Source organism: Schistocerca serialis, chromosome 9, assembly GCF_023864345.2.
Source record: "Schistocerca serialis cubense isolate TAMUIC-IGC-003099 chromosome 9, iqSchSeri2.2, whole genome shotgun sequence".
Taxonomy (NCBI): domain Eukaryota; kingdom Metazoa; phylum Arthropoda; class Insecta; order Orthoptera; family Acrididae; genus Schistocerca; species Schistocerca serialis.
The window spans coordinates 47,645,736-47,661,892 of record NC_064646.1 but is presented as its reverse complement, the minus strand read 5'-3'; the positions used below and the strand labels follow the sequence as shown (position 1 = coordinate 47,661,892).

At 38.7% G+C, this 16,157-nt stretch overlaps 1 protein-coding gene across 2 annotated transcripts in view; it reads right to left on the bottom strand.

Annotated features, from left to right (window-relative positions):
- Positions 1-16,157, bottom strand: part of LOC126419096 (splicing factor ESS-2 homolog) — a 98,367-nt gene that overhangs the window by 34,073 nt on the left and 48,137 nt on the right. For both annotated transcript variants that reach the window (XM_050086192.1, XM_050086193.1), the window contains one exon: positions 14,516-14,767. In XM_050086192.1, the coding sequence (XP_049942149.1) occupies positions 14,516-14,767 (252 nt within the window). The remainder of the gene's footprint in view (positions 1-14,515; positions 14,768-16,157) is intronic.

Sequence of the window (16,157 nt, the reverse complement as noted above, 5' to 3'; positions counted from 1 at the left end):
GCAACTGATATTTGCCAGTATGAGAACTATTTGCAAGTCACAAAGATAGAGTGTACTGAAAACAGACCACACGTGTGTAAGAGGAACAACAACTTTACTGACTGCTTTGCATTCTATCTTGGGGATGAAAAATGAACAAGGCAGACGATGCCACTGCTAGCTAATTCTGTAAAGCATACTAACGACTAATTATAACAAGTGCTAATCTACTGGCATTACTTTTAGATTTATTGCTGATGATACAAGCATCATTATTAATCCAGTAGAAGAAACTCCAATTGAAAATGATACAAATAAGGTCTTTGGAAAAGTCATTAATTGGTTTTCTGCAAATGGGCTTGCTCTAAACTTTGAAACAACACAGTACATCCAATTTTCTGCTGCAAAAAGTACAGTTCCTTCAATAAATATAACACATCAACAGAAGTCAGTAGACAGGGTAGAGCATACTAAGTTTTTGGGTGTACATATAGATGAGAATCTTAATTGGAAAATCCATATTTTGGATCTTCTAAAGTGACTAGGTTCAGCAACATCTGCAATCAGAATAATTGCCAATTTTGAGGATATAGAAATTAGTAAGCTGACCGACTTTGCATATGTTCACTCTCTGATGCCATATGGAATAATATTTTGGGGTAACTCAACACTTAGACAAAAAGTATTCACTGCTCAAAAGAAAGTGGTTAGAATAATGTGTGGGGTACATAGTCGCACATCTTGTAGGCATCATTTTAAAAGATTGGGAATTCTTACAACAGTCTCACAGTACATTTACTCACTAATGAAATTTGTTCTCAACAGCATGGACCACTTTAAAAACAACAGTGACATTCATGATTCTCATGCCAGAAAAAGAAAGACTTACCCTATCCTTTACTCAGTCTATCTACGGCACAGAAAGGGGTTAAATATGCTGCTATAAAATTTTTTGACAAATTACCAGATGAAATAAATTGTCGGAGAGACAGCAGTAAAGCTTCAAAAATAAAATGAAATCATATCTCCTTGACAACTCCTTCTATACCACAGATGAATTCTTGAACATGAATAAATAAATCTATTAATATAGTACACGCATGTTTTGCCATTTAAGGGAATGGGGTAAATAATAGAAATATTAATCTTTAACACTGTACTGTAATATATATATTAAAAAACCTTGTTTCATATGTGCATTTCTTGTGCACTTGACACGTTCCACATCATAACGGCTACTGTACAGTGCGACTGATCAATGAAACACGCAACCAACTAACTAACCAACCAACTATACATCAGAAAACATCTATCATATAAAAATCCACTGCTGTCCTCCTTACATTTCTTAAGTGCTATCTGTACATTCTGATAAAATCATTTAATAAAGTCATTGCATTCAGGGTTAATATTAACATTGGCAGGTGTCAGGCTTAAGCACATAAATTACGTTTATGTTACACGACATTTTTGTCAAAAGTATGCAGGATGAATTAAAAGATATGCAATACACATTTCACACTTGTGTGCACACACACGCACAGGTGTGCACGCAAGCACACACGTACAAAAACCAGCGCATGAAGTTTTCATTTTTTTTTTGTGTGTGTGAAGACTTAACACTTCTACCATTTGGTAAGTAGTTACCTTCACTCCTAAGTTATTTTCATTCTGTCAGAACTTTCCATGCCATATGAAAATCATGTTTTATTTCTTTGTGTTGAACAAAATGTATGAAAATGGTGCCTATAATGGGGCTGTTTTTTAACCTTATAAAGTACGATGATGAGCCAGAATATTATGACCACCAACCTAACAGGCAGTATGTCCACCTTTGGCTTGGATAACAGCGGTGAAGCATCATGGCATGGAAGCAATGAAGCCTTGGTAGTGCACTGGAGTGAGGGCACCACATCATAAATTCCGGGGAGGGGGGGGGGGGGGGGCAATGAGCTCTGACACCACATCAGTCACATTCCAGATGTGTTTGATCGGGTACAGATCTGGTGAGTTGGGGAGGCCAGCACATCAATTGGAACTTGTTACTATGTTCCTAAAACCACTCCATCACACTCCTGGCCTTCTGACATGGTGCATTATCTTGTTGAAAAATGTCACTGCCATTGGAAAACATGATCATCATGAAGGGGTGTAAATGGTCTTCAAACCGGAATACAATACTCCCTGGCTGTCAAGATGCCTTGCAAGAGCTCCACTGGACCAATGGATGTCCAACTGAATGCTCCCCACAGCATAATGGAGCCACCTGCAGCTTATCTCCATCCCACGTATAGGTGTCAAGGAGCTGTTCCCCAGTAAGATGATGGATTCGCACCCTGCCATCGACATGACGGAGGGTGCATCAACATCCTGTGCTGATGGTCATGTGCCCATTTCAGTCATAGTTGCCAATGTCATGGTGATAGCAGTGGCACTTGCATGGGTCGACAGTGGCAGAGGCCCGTTGTTAGGAATGTTCAGTGCACTTTGTGTTCAGACACACTTGTACTCTGCCCAGCATTAAAGCGTGATTTTAGTTCCACCACAGTTCATCACCTGTCCAGCCTACGATGTCCGACATCTGTAATAAGTGGTGGCTGCCCTACCCCATGATGTCTGGATGTGATTTCACCTCGGTTTTGCCACGTGTTGCAGACACTCACCACAGCACTCCTCAAACACCTGACAAGACGTTCAGTTTCTGAAATGCTCATGCCAAGTCTCTGGGCCATCACAATCTGCCCTCGGTCAAACTCAGGTAGGTTATGCGCCTTCCCCATCCTACACGCAGATAGCATATGCGCTGATACTACATGCACTGTGTGTGTGTCTAACTAGCAGTCATTCCTCGCCAGGTGACACTGCTATCGCCTCGATTGGTTTATATGGATATATTACTATTCTGATGAGTTGTTATGTACCCATTTATTCCTATTATTTTGTTTTTAACTTTGTCATTCATTTCTGTATGTCAGCTGCTAAGATTGAGGCCACTAAATCAGATGTGAAGGACATCAATTCATGTTAACTAGTTTGAGTTTCAGAATTCTACATATAGTGAGAAAGATGATGGTACACAATTTCTAATAAGCAGATTATGTGCCAGCATCTTGTGTTGCATTCTAAACATTCTCTATCTTATAGTGTGAGGGCTGGTACTGACATTAAAATTCCTCCCTGCTTTGTGAAAAAAGTATAATAAATGCCAACAGATTATGACACTGTCCATTTCTTTTGTGTCATGACTCATCAACTACAGCACTGCACTGCATTGATCACATCAATCACACTAACTGCCACCTGTTCTGTTCAACACTACGTATATACAATTGAGATGAGCAACCTCTGCCTGTATAATGAATATGGAACTACATTTAAATTTGTTTTGTTACCCAACTGATTCAATTTCTCTCTTGGTTTTTTCCTCCTACTCAATGAAATAGTCCTCTGCCTGCATATCCTGTCAAGTGCTCACTGTCTCATAGCTTGATGTCTCAGTAAAAAAGCTGAAAACTGGCTTCTAGGATCATACAAATGATATACACTACACAGGTGTTACTGTTGTGGTTCTTTCCACATTTATAAGCACTGTAATTGATGCAATGACCAGGTACAGTTTCAAATTGACACGTCTTATACAGGTGGAGACCTCCACACTTCCATTTCCAGACATAAACTTAGTAACATCATCTCAGTGAAGTGGGACAGTAATCAATAAGCACAGTAATGACACGACATAATGGTAACACGTTGAAAAGAACAGTGCACACATAATGTTTTCGGTAAAGTCAGTGAAACAATCAACTGATGCCCAATCACTGTAAAAATCCAGATGTTGAATGGTGGATAATCAGGTGTGTGCTCTGACGAAAATGTGGTATTGTCACACGGATATTATACGTACTTGTTACACAGATATTACATCAATGCTTGCCGATTGGAAACTTTCTCCGTAATAAATGTCACTTGATTATGACTGCAGATTTTTATGAAAAGCTGTGCACGTGTTACATGTTTAGTTCCTGATTGCAGACTTTCACATGCACCTATTGCAAAAATATGTTGGCAATTTAACAGCTAGGTGCAGTCTCTCAACATAGGTGTTACTTGTGAACTTTCATACTGCGGACTCATTAGATGTGAATGACATAATTATTACTTGTGTGACGTTGAGGTGCAAACTTAAAGCAGACTCTTACATAGATGTTAGCACGTTCACACTCAGGCACTGGCTGGCTACTTTGTGTGACCTTCAATTATTTAAGGACAACTATGAGTACAAAGGTTAATAAATCAGTCAAGAAGGCTAGGGGAGAGTTTCTGCTACATAGAGCAGATAAGCAGTTATTAACATCTCACTTAGTGAACTGGCAACACTTAGGTCTAGTAAGATGGATGTAGAGGAATTACGGGCAAAGTTTAAGCAGACTGTAAATAGTGGTCTGGAGAGTAATGTGCCAAGTAAGTGGATAAAGGGTGGAAAAGACCCACCATGATTTAATAACGAAATTCAGCGGATGCTGAGAAAGCAGAGGATGTTGCACTCTGGGATCAAAAGGGGATGTACAAATGACACGCGAAGGTCGCATCTGTTAAAAGATCTAAGGGCGAAGCATGCAACTACCACTGTCACACCTTAGCAAAAGATTTGGCAGAGTCCCCAAGAAAATTCTGGTCTATGTAAAATTGCTAAGACTTCCACTCAGTCCCTTGTTGGCCAGTCTGGTATGGCAGTTCAAGATAGCAAAATGAAAGCTGAAGTTTTAAATTTCATGTTCAAAAAATTGTTCACTTAGGAGAACCATACAAACATACCGTCATTTGACCATCGGGCAGACTCCCACATGGAAGACATAGAAATAGGCATACCTGGGGTAGAGAAACAACTGAAAGATTTGAAAACAAATAAACCACCAGGCCTGGGTGGAACCCCAGTTTGATTTTACAAAGAGTACTCTACAGTATTGGCCCCTTACCTGCGATGCATTTACCGTGAATCTCTTGCCCAGCACAAGCGACAGCAATAAAGCGCAGATGACTCTAGTGTATAAGAAAGGTAGAAGAGTCGACCCGCAAAATTATGGACCCTATCCCTAACTTCTGTTTGCTGCGGAATCCTTGAACATATTCTCAGTTCGAATATAATAAACTTTCTTGAGACTAAGAAGCTTATGTCCATGAATCAGCATGGTTTTAGAAAGCATCATTCATGCAAAACTTAGTTTACCCTTTTCTCTCATGATAGACTGAGAACTATGGATGAAGGCCAACAGGCAGATTTTATATTTTTGGATTTCCAGAAAACATTTGCCATGGTGCCCCATTTCAGGCTGTTAATGAAGGTACAAGCATATGAAATAAGTTCACAGATGTGTGAGTGCCTTGAAGACTTCTTAAATACCAGAACCCAGTATGTTGTCCTCGATGGCAAGAGTTCATCAGAGACAAGGGTACTGTCAGGAGTGCCAGGGAAGTGTCACAGGACCACTGCTTTCTCTATATACGTAACTGATTTGGCAGACAGGGTAGGCAGCAATCTGTGTTTGTTTGCTGATGATGGCATGGTGTAAGGTAAGGTATCAAAGTTGAGTGACTGTAGGAAGATACAATATGACTCATACAAAATGTCCAGTTGGTGTTTAAGTTTCTGAGAATGAGTAGGAAGAACAAACCTGCAATGTTCGGATACAGTATTACTAGTGTCCTGCTTGACACAGTCATGCAGTTTAAATATCTGAGCATAATGTTGCAAAGTGATATGAGGCAGAATGAGCATGTGAATGGTAGGGAAGGCAAATGGTCAACTTCAGTTTATTGGGAGAATTTTAGAAAAGAGTGGTTCACCTGGAAAGGAGACTGCATACAGGGTGCTGGGGCAACCTAATCTTGAGTTCTGCTTGAGTGTTTGGGATCTGTACCAGCTTGGATTAAAGGAAGACATTGAAGCAATTCAGAGGCGGGCTGCTACATTTGTTACCGATAGTTTAAAACAACATGCAAGCTTTACAGAGGTGCTTCGGGAACTCAAATGGGAATCCCTGGAGAGAAGTCAACATTCTTTTTGTGGAAAGCTATTGAGAAAATGTAAGGAACTGACATTTGAAGCTGACTGCAGCATGATTCTACTACCACCAACCCTCAAGGGATTCCGAGTTAAGTTCATGTAGCAGCTCTGTAACTCTCACACGTTTATCGAATCTGCCAGTAACAAATCCAGCAGCTCTCCTTTGAACTGCTTCGATGTCTTCCCTTAACCTAACCTGGTGGGGACCACAAATGCTCTAGCAGTACCCAAGAATGGGACACACTAATGTTTCATATGTGGTCTCATTTACAGGTGATCACACTTTCCTAAAATTCTCCCAATGAACCAAAGTTGACCGTTTGCCTTCCCTACTACCATAGTTATGTGCTCGTTCCATTTCATATCACTTTGCAACGTTACAGATAGACATTTATGTGATGTGACTGTGTCAAGCAGTATACTACTAAAGCTGCATTCAAACAGTATAGGATTGTTTTTCCTTCTTATTTGCTTTAACTTACATTTTTTCTACATTTAGAGCAAGCTGCAATTCATCACAGCAACTAGAAATTTTGTCTAACTCATCTTGTATTGTCCAACAGTCACTCAACGATGACAACTTTCCATACACCACAGCATCAACAGCAAACAGCCACAGGTTACTGCTAAACCTGATGGTTAGATCGTAGAGGAATTGGTTAGATCATTTGTGTATATAAAGAATAAGAGCAGTCCTATCACACTTCCCTGGAGCACTCCTGATCACACCCTTGTCTCTGATGAACGTCCAATGCCGAGGACAATGTATTGGGTTATGTTAAACATCTGCAGTGAGGCATTGTGTCAAATGCTCTCTGGAAACCTAGTAATATGGAATTTCAGAATGAGATTTTCACTCTGCAGCAGAGTGCGCTGATATGAAACTTCCTGGCAGATTAAAACTGTGTACCGGACCGAGACTCGAACTCGGGACCTTTGCCTTTCGTGGGCAAGTGCTCTACCATCTGAGCTACCGAAGCACGACTCACGCCCGGTGCTCACAGCTTTACTTCTGCCAGTATCTCGTCTCCTACCTTCCAAACTTTACAGAAGCTCTCCTGCAAACCTTGCAGAACTAGCACTCTTGAAAGAAAGGATATTGCGGAGACATGGCTTAGCCACAGCCTGGGGGATGTTTCCAGAATGAGATTTTCACTCTGCAGCAGTGTGTGCGCTGATATGAAACTTCCTGGCAAATTAAAACTGTGTGCCCGACCAAGACTCGAACTCGGGACCTTTGCCTTTCGCGGGCAAGTGCTCTAGCATCTGAGCTACCGAAGCACGACTCACGCCCGGTACTCACAGCTTTATATTGGTAGAGCACTTGCCCGAGAAAGGCAAAGGTCCCGAGTTCGAGTCTCGGTTGGGCACACAGTTTTAATCTGCCAGGAAGTTTAATATGGAATTTGCCTGTTGCCCATCATCCATGATTCACAGGATATGTGAGCAAAGGGCAAGCTGAGTTTCCCCACTAGCAGTGCTGTCTAAATCCATGCTGATTTGTGGACAGGAAATGTATTATATTTGGACTTGGAATATATTCAATAGTTTTGAAGCAAACTGATGTTAAAGATACTGGTCTGCAATTTTGCAGGTCAATTCGTTCACCCTTCTTATATACTGCAGTCACTTGTGCTTTTTTACCATAACTTGTGACTTTGTGCTGGGTGAGAGATTCAAAATATATGCAAGCTAAGTAAGGGGATAGTGCCATACAGTACTCTCTGGGATTCCATCCAGACCTGGTGACTTATTTCTTTTCAGCTATTTCAGTTGCTTTTTCTCCAACAATGGTGCCTATTACTATGTGCTCCATATGGGAGGTTTGTACGACAGTCAAACAATGATATTTTTGTACAATCCTCCTGGTCTCTTAAACACAACATTTTTCTGTCTTCTATTACCAGATGAGACTGGTCAACAAGTGACTCAAGTGACTAGATAGAAGCCTTTGACCCATTTAGCTATTTTACTTACGATCAAAATTCTGTTGTGTCCTTGGCAAAACATATTACTAAGATATGACAGTTGTAGTTGTATGCTTTGTGCAACAACCTTTTTACAGACACATGAACGTCTACTAACTTTTGCCCGTCATCATTTGCGTGTTCATTTTTGCACTGAGAGTGCAACAGTCTTTGCTTCCTTAGCACTTTCTGAATCTAGTTATTAAATCGCAGTGGGTCTCTTCCATCCTTAATCCACTTACTCAGCACAAACTTCTCCAGGGCACAATTTACGGAGCATTTAAATTTTGCCCATAATTCCCCTATGTCCAGCACACTGGAACTTAATGATATTCATTCATTTTCTAAGTGGCATGCTAATAACTGCTTATCTGCTCTTTCTAGCAAAAATACTCTCTTAGCCTTCTTGATGCATTTATTAGAGTAACCATCATTGATATGATGACATTATGGTCACTAATCCCTGTCTCTAGACTGACACTGCAGGAATGGTCAACCCTGTTTGTAGCTACAAGGTCTAAAATATTTCCATTGCGTGTGGGCTGCCGAACTAGCCGCTCATGGCAACTTTTGAAAAACGTTTTCAAAAATACTTTACAACACTGCCCATCAGTGCCACCTGCAATAAATCCATGGATGTCTCAGTCTATACTCAGCAGGTTAAAATCACCTCCAACTGATATTGCATGATCTAGGCATTTCTGCACTACTAAGTGTAGACTTTCTCTGAACAATTCTAAAATTTTCACAGCAGAATCAGCTGACCAATAAAAATATCTGATATTTAACTTGAGTTCACCAAGACCTGTTACACACATTCAGATAACTTCAAACTCAGACTAAATTTTGACCTTGATAGCACAATTTTTTTGTCGACTGCTGTGAACTCTCCCCCTCTTATCTGTCTTTTTTATGTATGTTCCATGCCCCACCAAATATTTCAAAGCTTTCTACTACGGATTTCAGACAGCTGTCAGTTCCAAGAATAATTTGTGTGCAACAACTTTCCTGGAGGGCAGTAAATTCAGAAGCTTTGTTACAAACATTTCCACAATTTACTGTTAAAATTTTGACAGCCAAAGTGTAATTCCTTTTTACATAATCTGATTTTGCTACTGTGTGTCATCTGAGAGTGGTCATCAGAACACCTAGCAGCAATCTGTACCACTTCTGTATGAACTGAGGATGGCCTCAGAAACTGAGCGACAGATGTTACTTATGCCACCATGAGCCAACTTGCACACGACTGAGCCCTGTACACTCAATAGCTGCAGGCAGAGCTGCCTCCACCACATCTTGGTTGAGACCCTTCGGTAGCCATACTGGGTGCACATTGTATTTCTTTCTGGCTCCTGATGCTACCCCAAGAGAATCCCTAACACGCCTAGCATTGGAGCTCCTCATGGCAGTGTGAAGAATTGAACCATACAACATTTTTGTGCAATTAGAACATTGACACCTGATATCAGCTTGTTAGATGATCTTTTTTTCTACAAAAACATGTTCCAAGATTACTTTTGATCTCTGTTTAATTATTACTTTGTTATCAGTAATGGCTATCACTCAACTCCAATTAAAAAAAAAAAAAAAAAAACTATTACTCTGGACAATTTTCAACTCTAATAAAAAGCATTAACGTTTACTCCAGACAATTTTTATCTGGGACATCCATTCCAACAATAATACTTCACAAATTTTAAAGAAATTCTGGTCCTTATGAGATTTGCTCTCATTTCACTCCCAGGTGACTTCATCTCAAATCATAAAGGTCACAAGTGAATGTGTCACATCACTACTTCAAAGTTTGCTGAAAAACATATATGTTGAAGTTTCACATGATACCTCTCCAAAAATACAATATTTAGATTTTCTGATGATGTGTTAAAACACTACAGACCTCTCTAAATGAGAGTACATGTGAAAATGGTGTAACGAAAGGCAAAATTGAAAAAATTGTAATAAAGAAACCAACAGCGATAGACACTTGAATTTATTTTCAGTAAATACGTTATTCCCAATACTAAGAGACATGATTTATACATACAAACTTCTGAGCTTTTTTCATTTTTTTGGAAAAATAAACTTTGAAAATTTGTAACTTTTTGTGAATTTCAACATTATGTTTTGAAAATATGAATAGTCACAGGATGTTAGCTGTTTTGAGAAATGATAAAGTGGAAGAACAGCTAACTGTCAGCTATGACATTAATGATGAAATTCTTAAGCTGTCAAAATATTTGCACATAAAGATGAAAGAATCTGAAATGTTTTTGGTTGTTTAGAAATTATTTTCTCCAAAACCCCCATACTAAATGTTCTAAAAATTTTGTGGTACATTAGTTGGTCATTGTACTTGGGGAATATACAATCAGAGTGGGCAATACTTGTCTACTATCAAGATAAAAAAAATCATGGACACTTAAATATTCAAATTGAGCGCTGATTTTAAGTAAATGTCATGCAAAACCGGTATTTATGAATCTAAATAATTACTCTACAACATTATAAGTGAGTGGGAAGCAATTCATACTTTTGTTTGAAAGCATTTCATAACAAAACTGAGAAACAGAATATTTAAATGATTAATGGAAAATCTCATATAAAGATGTGAAACAAAAACTAACAAAGAGATAGAGGGGCTGGCCAGTACTTAGCTCAGCTCAGAACAGCTGATAGATACACAAAACACAACAGAAAATTTACGTTCCTAGCTTTCGGAACTTAGTTCCCTCATCAGGGAGGAAAGAGGGGAAAGAAAGGGAAGAAGGGAAAGTGGATTCAGTTACTCACAACCCAGGTTATGAAGCAACAGGGAAAGGAAAACAGGGAGGGTAGCAAGGATGGAGGCATGGTTGTCCATTATACCCATTTTTCTTTTTATGATATTATTCACAAATTATTATTGTCTTCTGTCATGATTTTACTTCTCCAAAAGAGTTGATTTGTTTTTTTTCATAAGTTTCTCATTGAATCTGTATAGTCGAGCTGAGCTTGCACACTGACAAGGATGATCCAACAAGAGCAGTACTTGGGAAATGGGAACTGCACACTGTTCTTTTGATGATGGCCACTTGAAAGCATTAGCAGGACAATGAGGTGTCATAAAGGAGATGGTTATATCTTGCAGCTCATGAGAGATACTTATTATCTTTCCCACCCACCACTGATAGTCATACATAGATGAAATGAAGTAGCTCACTACAAAGTCTTCTAATGTATACTGCGGTCTCTGCATTTCACACACAGTAACAGGCTGCATTTCATGGAGAACCATTTTTGCAATATATGTGCCACTCTGGGTGGCAACCTAGCTGTGACTCGATTAAATGTCTACTACAGGTTTCATAGCAGACCACTCTCCTCTCTTTTTTAAATGGAGTTCCCTTAATGTACTTTCATTTAGAAATAAGAGATTCATGCTTGTTACTAATGTTGATATGGTGTGTAAAAATCCAGTAGCACCTCTTATAGCATCAACAGCTTCATGCTGGAGATCAAATCTTATTGCAAGATGTTTACAAAGACCTCCTACCCTATCACATGTACTTTTTCCATGACCTATTGCTGGAAATATCCATTTTTTCCCTTAATTCCTGTACTACAGTGTTGACCAAGCTCATAAAGCTGAAAGCAGTTTTTAAAATTAGATGCTGCACCATCAATCACGTACACATGTTTAGGAAATGCATGGCCTCTAGATGCTATGTCATCAGTTATCATGCTGACAGTACACATGCAAGACAGCATAGCATACATGTGCAAATGCATGAATGAGATCATCAATGACAATAGCAAAACAGTGTGATTTCGAAGGAAGTGAGCACCACATGTGAATATTGATGCCTATGTGATGTGTGCCAGTGGTAACTTCAAATTTCGTTCTGCAAAGCAACAGATCTGTTTTCAGCAAAGTCGAAATGAAGAACTAATGTGTCAATATTCTGAGATGTGGCTGATTTTACTTATGCTATCGCCTCTCTCTGAATCCTCCAGATATGATGGTGAGCTATTCCTCTCATGACCAAATGCCTAACTTCTGTAATAAACTTCTCTAGTTCTATTGTCTTCTTCACCACTCTCCTCCCTCCCACAATGCATATGTTATGTCTTTGTCAATGTCCTGACGATGTAATGCTTCAACAGTCATCATGTCAGCACGAGGATACATTGCATACTGCTGCAACCAACATTTATCTTGTGGCTCTTGACATAATACAAAAAAAAACATCAGGTCCAGCTCTGTGTAGTTCTTCCCCATGACACTGCTTGTGGTGAAACAAACAAGTTTCAAGTTAGTGCAGTAAATACATGTGCATACTTCCTTCCTTTATTGGCTGGCATTTTACCAATTTTTTCGTAACGATTAGAATTTTGGGAGACCAATTTTTAAATTTGGGTTCTCCTTTTTCATTAGGAGATATGCTTCTCTTATTGATCTTGTCATATATCTTTTTACTTTTTTTATTTTTTTTATGATTTTCACTAACAGAGATAACATCAGCCTGGTTAGGACTCTGCCTGCTGCAATCTTTGTCATCACTTAGGCAATATTCCTGAGCAACAGTAAGCATATCATCTTGCAATGGATGCCCACTGTAAGAATCAGGGCATGCCCAAATACCTTCCTCTTTCTTTATTTTATGAGCTTTTGAAGTCAAATAATGTGAGGAAGTGGGTATGTATTTCTGTATCTGCTGATTAGAGTTACCTCGTATCAGTGACAGTAACTGTACCTTCTCAGTAAAGGGGCAGCAGAGATAGTGGTATTTAGGTTCTGAAACCACATATCACATTTTGTGCATGTATCACTATCTTCAGGTTCCGCACCAAGTGCATCTACATTACACACTTCACAAAGTTTTTAAGATGTTGCTTGTGAAAAACTTGTTTCAATTTCTTCCACTTTTCTTTTTATATACTGTTTTCTTCTAGGGCTTCTTACCTTTCCTGGACGGCTACAGCAGAAATGCTAACATTCAACACATCATCAACAACTTCACACCCTGGAATATAAACGTCTGCACTGTCTTCTTCAGTTTCACATTCAGCTGATGGTGAGCGTTCAGGTGGGTTGTCACTAAATTTCTTCTTGTAATGAGTGTAGCAATTTCTGTACAATGGAGGTGATGCTAATACCATTAATTGAGAACCAAGATATTTCTGCAATATCTCTGACAGATTTCCAACAACTGTGGAGTGTTTTTCACTTTCCTTAAACACCACTTCTTGTGTCTTTTTTCATAGTTCACACACCTCCCTTGTTTATATTGTATTTCCTCACTGACATTGTATCTAACAAAAAGTTAAAACCAAACACAAAACTCAATGCAGAATGGTTTATGTGCAAGTTCTCACTCATTTGTTATAAACAGAAGAACACTGGAAAAAGTGTTTCCAACATGCATATTTTACACTAGGAATTCAGTGATGCGAAATATGCAGAATGTTGAAAAATTTCTAACACTTTACACAGAAAAATATTGCGCACTGTTTTTGCACTGACTACTAGCACATTAACCAAACAATATTTTGTGTAATTCTCAAAAAGTTTTTGGATGGGGGTTTTCGAGTATATAATTCGTAAAAATGCAATTTTTTTTTTACATTTTTAGTAATAAATATTTACATAATACAGGTAGCTGGAGCAGAGAAGATACTGTTTATATGGCTCTGAGCACTATGGGACTTAACATCTGAGGTCATCAGTCCCCTACTGTTTATAATTACATCAGTAGTATCTGGTAACATGACATAGAAGGTAGTGTTCTGTGACTTTCCAAGTAAGAAAAAAAAGGAAAAAATTAAGTGGAAAAATTAACTTAAATTTAGTATTTCTGTCTTAGATTTGTAAGTTAAAGAAAGCCCATAAGTGGTGAGTGTCAACTAAATTTCAACACTCTGAGAGGGAGCTTTAACACAAAACATCTGTCAGGTCTCCAGTACTTTTGGTTTATTAAATTTTTTTGTTCTCTGCTGTTTTAAGAGTTATTTATGAAATATGCATTTTTCAAAGGGCTGTACCATTTACAAAAATTAATATAAAATGAAAATACTTTATATCTTAACACTTATGATATGGAGGTCTAATACATATTTTTCCAGAGAAATTCATGACCATCAGTTGGCATGACCTCATGATTTGAGATGAAATCGCTCTCCCGAGGCCCCAATACATTCATTCTGTATGTCATCATACATCCGTTCAGCAACTTTTCTTCCTAAATTCAAGCTCCACATGTTTGCTCCTTAAGACAAGCTTCAGTATTCACTTTTGGAAGCTGCTGCTGTTATCCTTAGCATTATGATTTTGTTGCTTACTTGTATTTACCTGTAAACATCTCTGATGTTTAAAATATGTCATTATTTTAGCCCTTCTGTGTTCCAGATGCACTACTGAAAAGTGTGTAAATTGCTAAAATGCAGGGTATGCAAAGGAGAGTTTGTGTTAAAAATTAACACATATTCTGTTAACATCTCATAATATGGAAAAAATAACTTAACTCACCAGGAGCTGGAGAAGGAGTTTTCACAAAGGAGAAGCCTCGTATTGTGGGTGTGGCACCGGTCTGTGTGAGTTCTTTGCCATCCACACCAATCTTGCCCTCCAATGCTTGGGCCTGGCTCTGAGCCAGTTGGTGGATAACTTCTTTGCTGTGTTGCTCATCAAATGGGTTCTTGGCAAGGCGAGTGTTCTGGTGTACCACTTCCTGCTTCCTCCGAGCTCGTTCCACCTCCTCCTCTGGTGTCAGAGCCACCCCTGTAAAACAACATTGCATTTAGTTATAAAATTTAGATATACTCACAGACACAAGTCGCAAAATGTGAAAACATCCATCCAAGAAGTATGTCCATGAACAGATAATGAATTTTCACAGCCTTATAGATATAGGAAGAGAACAGAAAATATACAGATGTGACAGATGTGGTATAGGTAAAAATTGCATATGGAGAAAGTCTACATTTTTAAAATTTTTTTTTTATACAAATAGCAGAACTCAACAACTACTTTAAGTGTCTCATTTCCTTATCTAATTCCCTCAGCATCACCTGATTTAATTCAACTACATTCCATTATCCTTGTTTTGCTTTTGTTGATGTTCACCTTATATCCTGCTTTCAAGACAATGTCTGCTCCATCATTCCATTCAACTGTTCTTCCAACTTAATTCCTATTCCAAATTTTTCTTTGGTTTTCTTTACTGCTTGGTCAACATGTAGACTGAACAACATCAGGGATAGGCTACAATGCTGTCTCACTACCTTCCCAACTATTGCTTCCCTTTCATGTCCCTCAACTCTTTATAACTGCCATCTGGTTTCTGTATAAGATATAAATGGCCTTTCACTCACTATATTTTACTCTTACTACCTTCAGAATCCACAGAGTAATCTGGTCAACATTGTCAAAAGCTTTCTCTAAGCCTTCAAATGCTATAAATGTTGCTTTGCCTTTCCTTACCCTACCTTCTACGAAAAGTTGTAGGGTTAGTATTGCCTTGTGAGTTCCTATATTTCTTCAGAATCCAAACTGATCTTCTCCGAGGTCAGCTTCTACCAGTGCTTCCATTTTTCTATAAAGAATTAGCGTTATCATTTTGCAACCATGACTTACACTGATAGTTCAGTAATATTCACACTTGTCAAGACCTGCTTTCTTTGGAATTGGAATTATTACTCCCTATTTGAAATCTGATGGTATTCCACCTGTCTCCTACATCTTGGACACCAGATGACATAGTTTTATCATGGCTGGCTCTTCCAAACTATCAGTAGTTCTGATGGAATTTTGATCCACTCCGGGGACTTTTTTTGAGTTGGCTCTTACAGTGTTCTGTCAAGCTCTTCTTGCAGGATCATATCTCCCATCTCACCTTCATCTTCGCCCTCTCCCCTTTCTATTATATTGACTTCAAGTGCACCTCCCTTGTATAGCACTTCTACATACTCCTTCCACCTTTCAGCTTTCCTTTCTTTGCTTAGTACTGGTTTTCCTTCAGAGCTCTCGATATTCATGCAGCTGTTTCTCTTTTCTCCAAAGGCCTCTTTAATTTCCCTATATGCGGTATCTACCTTTCTCCCTAGTTCTATATGCTTCTACATCCTTACATTTGTCCTTCAATCATTTCAGCTTAACGATTTTGCACTTC